Genomic DNA, 12,500 nt, shown 5'->3' with positions numbered 1-12,500 from the left:
AACATTCATTTCTGGCTCAGATGGGGAACATCAATCAAGATCAGCAATAAGTGTTTTGCAGCATCATTCCACTGGAAGTGTAAGTGATGGGTCAGTATCTCTCTCTCGCTCTCTCCCAAATTCCCATGTGTTTCCTCCCTCTAACATCTGGAGAAATAATTGTTATTTTATTTATATAATATCTTCTGGTTGGGAGAATTTTGGACTGTGGACCCTCTTAATTGATGGGAAGGAACTGTATGTTTTGTTTCTGTGTTTAGTCATTTCATTTTGCCTGTTATTCTCTTTTGAAAAAATCTGTGTTTATTTCACTTAATGGCACTGCTATAACATTTATTATTATAAATAAATATCGCCATTGCTTTGTTACGTGTGGGCTTTGCAAAGTGATTCTTTGAGTCTCATACTTTCCTTGTTAATCTTTCATGACTTTGACAAATTTCTCAAAAACACTGATAACTGTTTAAAAACCAGCAACAATTATTAACACTGGTTGTTAGATGTGACACTTTTTCAACCATCCTCTACATTCTTTCCATTCGTTAATGAAGCATTCTCAAACCCGTGAGTTTCCTGCAAAAAGACATTTTCAATATCCCTCATAAATATATCAAACTCTAAATACTGGGATATGAGTCTTTCCTATATCACTGTAAGACCTGTGTAGTTTCATGTGTCTAAGCTAAATACTTCTTTTCAGGGATGTTAGTTTTTGATACGGTTTCTTTCCGCCCGTCTGATATCAGGATTGCATGAAACTAATGGCGAGTTTTAAATATAAAAGTACTTTAAGAAGAGTTCACTACGTTCCAGAGGACAACCGATAAGATTTACTTCGAACCCAAGTTGGATCTGGGTCCAGTCTTTTAAGTGCTTTCGAAGCAAACGGCAGCTTCCAGCCTTTGTGAACGAAAACGTTCACGGCGCTGAATATTTGGGTAACCACGCCAATCGCGCCCCGTTACTCCTGAAACGAGATTTAAATGATGCGGGTATCTGGATAACACTGCTACATGTCTTGGAAAAAGGTTTGTAATCTCTCTTAGCTTTTAGTTAGTATGGGAAACAATCCACGAAACGTTTATAAAGCAAGTATAGGATAGGTATATTAAGCACAGATACAGGAACTGCCCAAAGGCCTAAACGATGATTGACTGATTTAAATTTGCTGAGCTGAATCTGATAAGAATGAAAAAATAGCGCTTTACGACAATCGTGCATTGTTTGCATTCTTCAACGTGGATATCTCTTCTTAACGCAGAGAACAATTACAACTACATTCCGAGACATGAACATAGAAAATTAAAAAATAAGTAAATAATTAAATAAATAAAAATAAATAAATTACTTATTAATAAATAAATAAATTAAACACATCCTGAATATAGAGTATTCGCAAAGTCGTCACCGTTAGTAACTGGAGAGGTCAGCGTTCCTTCCTGTTATCATTAACATTTCATACTATTAGTGATATTCAGTTAGGCTGCTTTTCCGGCTACATAATGTCATAGTTATTTGCCATGTTCAACAGTCATTCATCTCATTATTCACAACATGAATGATTCTACCGACCAGGATAAATCAGTATAAGCTCTATAGCCAAACAGCTACAAAAACCAAACTGGCTGTAGAACTTTTCTTCATGACGATGATAGCCAAAAATAAATAACTAAGTATAAAACACGTATAATTACTGAAACTAAGTAAAATCTTCATGTATAGAACAAAACAAACTACGTTTAAAATCTAGAACAAAAATGTGAACTCCAGATTCAATGACTTCCGTTCCGAACACTTTACAGGAAAAAGTCCGCTTCACTCTTTCGTTCAATTCACTTGAATTGCTTTCAGCCTCCTCCTCTCTGCTTAATGCATTTCAATGCACCCAAGAAGTCATTCACGAGGAAGTCCGGACAGGCATTTACTATTTTGTTAAGACATCCTGTACCTTCTTTTACACACAAAGTTTTCTGTGTGTGTATAAGTGAGTATTTGAGTCATTCACGAGGAAGTCCAGACAGGCAGTCTATTTAAGACATCCTAAAACTTCTTTCACAAACACAAATTTGTGTGTGTGTGTGTATAAGTGAGTACTTGAGTATTCAATACATACGAATACATACATATACATGCTCTTCCAGGTGCAACAGTCAAGCAAAACAAGCAAGTTCAAGCATGAACTTAAGCTATAAGCTTTCTGCAACAAAAAATAAAAGTTATAAGACATAGTAATAGTCATTAAATTACGACGAAATACGACAGAAGGATTCTGCTAACATAAGAAGAAATTTCTATATAACCTGAATTTTCAACAATGGAAAATTCTCAACACTGCCGCATGGCAACTCGAATGAAAGATACATCACTTTGTGCTTCTGGCAACATGTACTCGACGGTGCCAGATGTGGGAAGCAGTGAAAAAGACTGGAATAAATACATAAACCTTTTTATTAATGTTAAAAATGGATAGAACTTTATTCTGTCATGCAAAACAGAAAGACATCGCCAAATTTACGAATCCATACACCCTTTATTCCTAAACTTTACCTCTCAAAATAATTTCCAAATGTCAAAAACGAAAAAAGGCAAAATATGGAGGAAACTTTCACATCAGAGTCAAAGGAAAACGAAACGACTTAACAAAGTGTTTAGGAAATATACGCTGCTGGACTTCCAAAGTATTTATCCTGCCTTTTGTTTCTCTCTGGTGTATTCCCTCTGACAAACTTCATTCATGTTTTTGAGGGAGCGGAAATTGGCAGAACAGTCTATCCTGCGCTTTGTCCGACAAGTTTCCTGTAGACTGCCTGACAATTCTATGAATCTCGAAGTACACCGCCTTTTCGGCAGGGGGTCTTTGTTTAACATATACTCAAACAAACTCCGAGTTCCAGAAGTTTCCCATTACAGAAGGGAGAGCATTTTTCTTTCGTCGTTATTCCTTTCCATTCGATTTTTTTTTTTTTTTTTGAGGGGAGGGGAAGTAATTTCTATTTTCAGAGAAGTAAAAGTTAGGGCGATTTGTTGCTTAATGCTATAAATTGATTTCGGTACAACCAAGGGCATCGAGGAAGGCGGGGTGACTGTATTAGACGTGATGCTCAAGATGCTCCAGACGTGACGTGAGTGGTTTCAAATAAAAACGTAGGTGTGTGTGTGTGTGTGTGTGTGTGTGTGTCTACTGCCCCTTACATAATGATGTCTTCTCACGTACACTGACATGCTTGCTTCTCAAGCTCAGGTGCATTCAGTAAACTTACTTGCGTGCGTTCCATTATGCTTCTGTAATCATACGATATGGCCATAGCGAGCTCACAAAATGTCAGCAATTTCCATGAACAAAATGTAAACAGATTCTCCCTTCACAAAAGTCTGCCATTTCGGTAATCTTTAAACAAGGGTCTGTAATCCCTCCCTGTAAATGATGCTTTTGTTATCTACTCTTACCTCTTTTGTGTTTCATCTTAATGAACTTACGAGTAGTGGATACCTTATATCCAGGAGATTACCCAAAGAAAGGAGAGGAAAACTGAGCTCTTTACGAAACAAGAAATTAAAGCATCGAGGACATCAGATTATTCGAGTAACTTATTCGAAAGCTCTACGGTTATTCCTATAACTAATACGGTAAACACACCAATTATTTATGCATCTATTTATATTCTAGTAAAATTAATTCGATAACAGATGCTGTGAAGGTTTTATATTACAGGGATTATTTTGAATTCTGAGATACTTGTGTGTGTGTGTGTGTGTGTATATATATATATATATATATATATATATATATATATATATATATATATATATATATATATATATATATACATATATATATATAAACTCACACAATATACAACTTAAAACATGTACCACTATACATCAAGATTTTAATACATTTGTATCTAATCGCAAATAAAAACAGACGGTCCATAAAAACACTTCCATAAACAAAACACACTCGCGCGCGCGCAAACACAAACAAATAAAACTGCTATTGTCTGACAATCTCTTCGGGCTATACATTTTTTCGAGAAGACAAGGAGACGAGAACATTACAGCAAAATCCCCTGAATTATTCAGAGAGGCTGTTCAGACGGCATCCTCCTCGGGGCGATGCGATGCAAAGCAGAGAAGGTAACAGGCCAGACAGGTATATATATACTATATGCATGGAGCTAGCATATTGCATCTTGTTGTCTCAGATATCAACCAATCTCTCTCTCTCTCTCTCTCTCATCCAGTTTGGCGGAAGGTATGCGTCACATGAAACTTGATGTTTTGTGAAAACTACCAAACGAAAACTCTTATGTGTATGTTTATCCTACGTTTATCCTTTTCAATGTAGATACATACACAGAAACGTAAATGAACGTGTTTACAGAATTGTAAATAAATACGTATGTGGGATAACTGTACATAAATACTGACAAGAAACGCTACTGTCACTATGACAAACAACACTATATATATATATATATATATATATATATATATATATATATATATATATATATATATATATATATACAGTATATATATATATATATATATATATATATATATATATATATATATATATATATATATATATATATATATATATACATACTGTTCACAGCTACCCATAAAAACTCTCACGAAATTTCTCTTTATCCACCTTGCACGTGGATGATGTACAAGTATCTGACACGGAAATGAGCAAACAAACTCCCACTCTCTAACACCAAAGGTAAAACAGAAAACGAGAGAGACAGGTGACGAAAACAGAAAACGGGAACACTCACAGGTAGGCGAGGGGTTGATGTCCATGGGGGTGGTGCTATTGGCTATGAACGACGTCTTCATGAACTTGAGGTCAAGCTTCAGGAGCGCCCCGACGGCGTCGTTGATGGCTTTGGTGTAGAGGCGCTGGCGGAACGTCGTCTTAGGGTGGATGATGCCTGCGTTGGAGGGAAAAGGAATAAGTAGGTAAACTTAAAGACAAATTTAAAAGTGGAAAGTAAGGTGGGTCAGGGCAGTTCAGACGCTGAGACTAAGAGCAGGTAAGGGAATTTTTCAAAGCTGAGAGGAAATCTAAGCTATGAAATTTAATAATGAAAAGTTTAAAAGATGTAAATGAAAGACGTCAAATAAAACTTAAGTGGTGAACATGAAATTTCTTGGCTTGAATTTTCCTATTTACTTAGATACCATGCTTTTAATTTTCCTCGCCCTAAGTTACATAGAAAATGCACTTCGATCACAAAAAGATAAAGGTCATGAAACATCCTGAAAGGAATAATAAAATGTCCTGAAGATTATAATTTCTGAAGTAAGATTTTATTCAATTCAGAATGATTACACTCACGCATGAAATACAATTTTCGTGTTCAAATGCTTTCCTGTGTAAAGACAGCTTACTAAGTAGACTATCCTAAACAATCTACGTCTACTTAGATATCAAATGATCAAATATTCAAAACAGACCCAAGTGTACAAATTTTAGTTACATATTCCTTAGTCTACTGCATCATCTGGTGAGAATGACCATCCTTTCAAAAAAAGAAAACGCACTATATATCGACCAGTTTACCGGGCTGACACGAAATACCGCCATGTTTTCGGAAAAATACAATGTTGGAAAGCATAATTACTACTGGCATGTAAATATATTCTCACAAGCAGGACGCCGGGCACTAAAAGCAAACAAATTTTGGCCCACGCAGACTTGCTATTTAGAATTTTAGTCTCTTTTCAAAATCCCAAAGCTTTTGCAAAAGCACTCAGTCAGTTATCTCGGAGGTGAAATGTCTGAAAAGGGAAGGGGAGACGACAAAGGCAAAAATATGGAACGCCCGCTGTTCGTTCCGGATTACACGGACATTATATTTTCAGTTAGGTATTTTCGTAAAGGAACGTATGACACGAAAATCATACGACGTGCTTCACCAACGAGGCTTATGGGTGAATGTATAAAACTACCATTAAAGTTTTTTTTTTTATGTAGTTACTGGATGGAGTGGTACTCCAGTAGCTATACAGTTCTGAGTGAGATGCTATGACCAGATTTTATTTAAAAATAATTATCAAACAATTTATTGCAGTTCAAATCCGCGTGAATTCTTTTATCCCCAAAGAATGTGACTGAATACAGGATTAGTAATTTTTCATCTGTAAGCTTCAATAACTTTAGCCTTGGATATCAGGTAAAAGTTTGATAATTGCAGACATTCATGGAGTTTTCTGAATCTACTTCATAACAAAGGAGACAAAATTTATAACGCCAAACAGGACTGCTAAGCTCAATCTAATTTAAGCGAGGAGGGTGAGTTCATGAGAAAAAAATAACAGCAGCTGAAACACGATCCAGCCAAGTATATAATAAATGAGAGGTGATAAACGAGGCGAGAGGGCATGAATGCCTGGATAAAATGGTAGAAAACGAGGTGGTTTGGCCATGTGGAGAGAACCATAAGAATGGCTCACGAAATTCGCTTCCGATTCAGATGTCTTGGGAGTCGAGAAAGATATACAAAGAACATCCTAGAATGATAAAATGGAAGATTAATAAGTTAATACTTCTTAACCTTCTGGAGAAGCAATCATACATACCAAAATTTAGTGTATAACTGAATCACGAACATATGGAACGTAATAAATACATGAATAAAGGCAATGCCATGAAAGAAAGAGAAACAGTGGAGTACTGCAAGGCCTTTCACTCACAGGCCTTTACTTAGCGAGATGGAAAAGGACTACAAGTCGAAAGGCCTTGCAGTACTCCACTGTTTCTCTTTCCTTCGTGGCATTGCCTTTATTTATACCAAATTTAGTATCAAATGAATACGAAGTATGTTTGGGAGGAGGATATAAGGCATGAGAAGATTCTTATGCAACTTTAATCGGATGGAAAATGTATGCGATAAAGAATGGCGTCAGTCTCTACCCTCCTTAATTGCTGATTTGGAGGCCTTTCCTGTTTTCCCGAGAGGCAAGCATTCTCAAGTTTGAGAAAAAACCAGTTTAATGAAATCTCTGGCTCTGTTATGCACCTGCGCAACCACCCCCCCCCCAAAAAAAAACCATTTTAGTACATAAATGAACAGACGGGAAACCGAAAAAAGCAATCTATCCCCATCCCCCCCTTATGCAAATGCGCGGTGGTTAATTTCAAGTATAAAAATACTATGGAAGAAAATTCAGAAAGGTTTGGAAAAACCTTAAAATTTATTCAAGGCTTTTAAGGAAAAGAATGCAAAAACGAGCAAAACCTTTATAAAATAATGAAAAAAAAAAATGAAGAATTGTAAATGCGATGTATTCGTGATCATATCATGAATATGGGATTCGAGAAGTCCTTGCGATTTACAATTTACATTTTCACATATTCATTCAATGTTGGTTTATTTCTTTCTTTCCTAATAACTGATCTCTTCTCTCTGTATTTCTCATTACCTTCTGTTACTTTCAAATGAATACCAAATTCTTTGGAAGCTTGAATTTCAAGTCAATGGCCCCTGTGGTGGGTTTGTTCCATATGAACAGCATTCATCTTTCGAATACCAATGATAATGATTTCTAAAAGACAATGGCTCACCTTGAGAGTATTTCTTCCTTACCCGGCCGTTAACCACGCTGATAAATAATTTACGTGACATAAAACCGCCCAAATAATAAATTGAAGAACGCCAAATTGCTGCTAACTAACCTTAAGAAACATTTGAGCAAAATGAAAATAGTATATTCAGTTTCCTTCCATTCGTTTGTCCCTCATTTGTGGGTCCTTTCAAGATCCCGTCTGGAGTTTGATGGTTGGCGAGTTATCACTGAAAATCGCAGGAAAATATTGCAGTCTTTGGCGAGTTTCGGCGGTGAATTTTGAAGAGAAGAGAAATGTTTGACTTTCAAATAGCGAGGTTTCTTTTCTTTGTCCTTTTTGTATTTCGTGTTTATCTATTTTTTTTTTACATATTTTCTTCCATTCCTTGTAGGCATTACACCATACGGCAATGGCTGTGCACACGTGTTGTTCAACAGCAAGAGATCTTTATCGTACACGCCTTCCCATTAAGTCTTCGTTTAAACAGCGCGTTCTCTAAACTGTACACGCCTTCTCATTACGTCTTCGTTGAAACAAGACATGAAATATTTTCGACTAAAAAGTGAAAACGCCACCTCTTCCACTTCCACATACCAAACATGCTCCGTAAAATGTTACCCCAACAATAGTAGTATTGTAAATTCATAATTCTACTACGTCCTTCATTCAGTAATAAGCGCATTTATATATGGGACCAATGACGACATGACCTAAACATTGGGAAGTGATGATGACAAAACATTAATTAAAACTACAAGCTTCTAGGGAGCGGAAAATAACTTTTACAATTATTTTCTTGTTGCAGGATTTAAAGTTAAGCTTCCGCTGACCATACCTTCTGTCTTAAAAACAATTCTCTAGCCTCCTTTTAAAACATTGCACTAAACATATATAAAGGATGATTATGACTGTATACAAATGACGATAATTACATCTACAGAAGAATATCAGTTAATCCACTGCATAAATGTAACCTTTCTGTAACGAGAGATCCAGAATTCAATGGAAGATAATTCTATACAATGTAAAGAAATGCAGTGAATCAGGGCTCTCAGATATAAAAAAAAACTCTCATCGATGCAAGGTGTGATCTTAACTTCCTTAAAAACGGTGCATAAGGGCAAAGAAATCTGTTACGATTATGAATAACCTAAGAACAAAAGTAGAAAGTCAGAAAGTCCTTCAAAAAAACGATGTGCATTCACTAGGACGTAAATGACAGACATTATTGTCATTTGTATGGTCCGTGAATTTTTTGTTTGTGGATTATTTCATTCCAGCCCGTGACATTTCAGAGAGAAAAGAAGGAAGGCCCTTATGATAAATATGGGTCACGAATTACAGCAAATCATTCACGAAAGGAAAAAATGGCAATTAAAAGAATGAATTCACTTTCAAATGTCAAAGAAAACGATGGAAAAAAATTTCTTCCAAGTTAACAATTTAGTTTCCATAACGTAGCTGTAGGGAGTACCAGGCCGATAGACGGTCTTCTATGACGATATGCAGTTTTCTAAAATGGTTCCCTATTTTAGCCCAACATTTTATATAATTAGGAATTGCCTGACTGTTTACCATGAAGATATGGCAAGCACGAACTTTATTCGTACTGCTACATAACATCGGACAATATCTGACAAAGATAAGATATCAAAAACCACAATTCTTTAAGAGACGGTCCCATAGAAGGCTCTATAGTTTTCCAATATCATTCAATCTTTGCGAATAAATATGATTTTTCTATTTTAATTAATCTCTACGGTAAAGGTAAAGTCACACCATGAACGCCGTAGTGAATTTCGTACGATGTCGCACTTCACTTAGAGAATTTATTCAGAAAAAAAAAAAAAACACTACAAAGAGGTAAAGAAAAAACTACATAAATGTCTCAAAAACACGCGAACGTGAAAGTGGAGTTAGTGGTTTCCTCACCGTAATCCGCTGTGCCAACGAAACTGCATCAACGTTCAACGAGGGGAAAAAGTTTGTTCTAAGCTCTTAAAGAGAAATAACCGCACGTCAGATTGAATGCAAGATCGCTGTGGATCCAGGAAAGGCAAATAAATGATAATAACAAAACGAGGATTTGCATTTTCGGCTGAGATAAAAGCAGGGGCAGTTACCAAGTAAAGCGACATATACATACACTTCATACGCAATGGAGAGAGAGAGAGTTACATGATGCGTTGCATAATAAGAATGAAATCTTCCTTCCTTTCGTCAGTCTGGCTATTCAGTTTCAACGCCATTTAGAAATCTGTCAAGTAAAGTGTGATATATAGTACATTTCGTAAGTAACTGACAGGAAGAAGAGAGAGAGAGAGAGAGAGAGAGAGAGAGAGAGAGAGAGCTGATCAGATAACAGTCTTGCGTAATCGGCAGGATTTGTCGGACAACGAATACCGACGTAATCTAAATACAACAAGCGTCACAGAAAACGTATATCATTCCCCTTAAAAAGAAAAAGAAAATTAAAAAGAGAAAGAGGAAAAAGAGAACTTTGCCAGGTAACACTCAATACGAAAGGAGGAGGAAGAGAAGGGAAAAGCAAGAGAGGAAAACAAAAAAAGAATGATCCGAGGGAGGAGGACGCGCATTCTAACTGCTCAATCACAGTTACGAGGCCATGGAGACTCGCGGGGAAGGAGGAGAAAATGCTGACCTACGGCTTACTTCATCTATATAAACGCTCGAAAAAGGGGAAGGTAGGGATTTGGAATGAGGTAAAAAAGGAGGGACGAAAATTAGAACTCGAGGAGGAGGAGGAGGAGGAGGAGGAGGAGGAGGAGGAGGAGGAGGAGGAGGAGGAGGAGGAGGAGGAGGGGGAGGACGACGACGACGAGGAAGAGGAGGTAGGATTACGAGAATTGTTAAAAATCAGGGAATAAAATAGTTAGAGGGGAATTAAAACTGGAATCAACGAAAGGGAAGAGAATAATAGAGAAAAAGCGATTAGAGGTAGGAGCAGTATATTGTGAGATAAGAAAATGGGTCGGGAATGAAGTGTGGGGTGCTTGAAGTTTGCAGATAAAGAACTGATTGGGAAAAGCGGAGAGAAACTGCAGATATTACCGAAAGAACTTGAAAGTGTTTGCAATAGGAGGCACTGAGGGCAAATCACAGCAAGAGAAAGGTTATGAGGGTAAACAGAAATCAGGAAGGAGTGGTGAATGTTAATTATGGGCGGTGGAAGAATGGAAACGCTTCATCCTTATAGGTATTTGGGGGGTGCAAATAACAGATGATAGTAAGGCAAGAGAGGCGGTGAATCGTACAAGGAAGGATGGCACAAGGGCAGGAGGAATGTCTAGGGGAGCTAAGGTGGGTATGTGAGAGGATTGTTGAGCCAATTCTACTTCAAGGAAGTGAAGTATGAATTGTCAAATGTGAATAAAGAAAATATATTGAAGATTTTAAGATGAGGAAGGATAGGGAGGCCTAGACAGTGCTGGATGGATGGTTTGGAAGATGTACTGGAAAAAAAAATGTCTCAAAATACCGGGAGTTCGAGAATACGCGCACGACACCAGTAAGTGGTGCAAAATGTGTAATGGGTTTCGACCCGTTACTGATGAGTCATCTGTGCAGGTGTATGGGTAGGCTAATGCAGTGGAAGTGGTTCACAGTATTAATAAGATAAAAAATGGGACTCCAAGGAGAGAGAAAAACCTAACTTATCACCACACTAAAGCCTGTAGACTCAATCTACAATGGAGAAGCATGAATTATCGTCAACGAAAAACACACACAAAAGAACGTACCCACAACGACAGTTTTTGTACGAAAAGTTTCATATTCTTTCAATTTCACTAGAAAAGGGAACGTAAATGTTAAAAAGGAAAACATTAATTTAAGAGAACAAATAAATCACCTTCTCCATTCATTTCTATACTATCTACCGAGCTTCAATTTTCGTTCTGATTTTCTAGAGAGAGAGAGAGAGAGAGAGAGAGAGAGAGAGAGAGAGAGAGAGAGAGAGAACTTCTCTATTCATTTCTACACTATAAAACAAGCTTCACTTTTCGTTTTTATCTTCAGAGAGAGAGAGAGAGAGAGAGAGAGAGAGAGAGAGAGAGAGAGAGAGAGAGAGAGAGAGGCACGGAATCGCCAAGCGCACCGACAGTAATTTTCTGCATTTTCTGCCAATAACCAAACCCAAGAGGATTCCGGGAAACTAAAATTGTTTACCGCCCGACTTCAATCTCTGATATACAGCCGTCTAGGGACGGCGATGACGTTGATGATAACGATGATGATGAATTTCCTCTGATGATCAGTCACGGAAGCGGATCGGCGGTGCCTGGATGAAGCAAAAATCATCGCCTGTGTTTATGCACTCGTAAAGATTAATGCCACTGTTTTGTTTTTCATTTGGGACGGCTGTAGGTGAATGTCAGCAGGATCATATTGCCAACAAGGTTCAGAATAAGGAGAATCAAGAGACTGAGTGAGAGAGAGAGAGAGAGAGAGAGAACTTCTCACACTCACACATCCTTGTCTTCCAACCTCCGCAGAACAGGGAAGTATTAAGTTGTGAGAGAAGCCCAGGTTTCTATCTTCTTCTTCTATCGTCATATATAATTTATATATTTTTCAGCTGTCTTCCTGACTTTGTTATTTACATCACACCTTTCCTTATCAGTTTTCCGCAACGCATTTTGGTCACCTCTGAGCTTTCAAAGGCGTTATCAAGAGGGTCTGCATAAATGCTGGAGTCTTTAGGACAGTTAATTACTTGCTGAAATAAGCACCTAATACCAAATCCTTAAGAATAGCTATTTCACCAGGATACCAGAAAGATAACATTTACAACGTATTTATTCCTTTAGACTGTCATATAGTGCTATCGGTGTTTTACCTGACTTTGCGTGGGAGTATTAATGCCAAGTTCGTTCCTATAGATTTCTTATACAAAGGA

General features: G+C 37.3%; 1 protein-coding gene across 1 annotated transcript in view; it reads right to left on the bottom strand.

Annotated features, from left to right (window-relative positions):
* LOC136846650 (glutamate receptor ionotropic, NMDA 2B-like) overlaps window positions 1-12,500 on the bottom strand; it is a 936,318-nt gene that overhangs the window by 487,668 nt on the left and 436,150 nt on the right. Inside the window, exon 3 of the mRNA XM_067117625.1 lies at window positions 4,788-4,943. Within this exon, the coding sequence (XP_066973726.1) occupies window positions 4,788-4,943 (156 nt within the window). The remainder of the gene's footprint in view (window positions 1-4,787; window positions 4,944-12,500) is intronic.

The sequence above is a fragment of the Macrobrachium rosenbergii genome, chromosome 15 (assembly GCF_040412425.1).
Source record: "Macrobrachium rosenbergii isolate ZJJX-2024 chromosome 15, ASM4041242v1, whole genome shotgun sequence".
NCBI classification, from domain to species: Eukaryota; Metazoa; Arthropoda; class Malacostraca; order Decapoda; family Palaemonidae; genus Macrobrachium; species Macrobrachium rosenbergii.
Note: the sequence above shows the minus strand (reverse complement) of the source record. Positions and strands in the feature narration are given on the sequence as shown.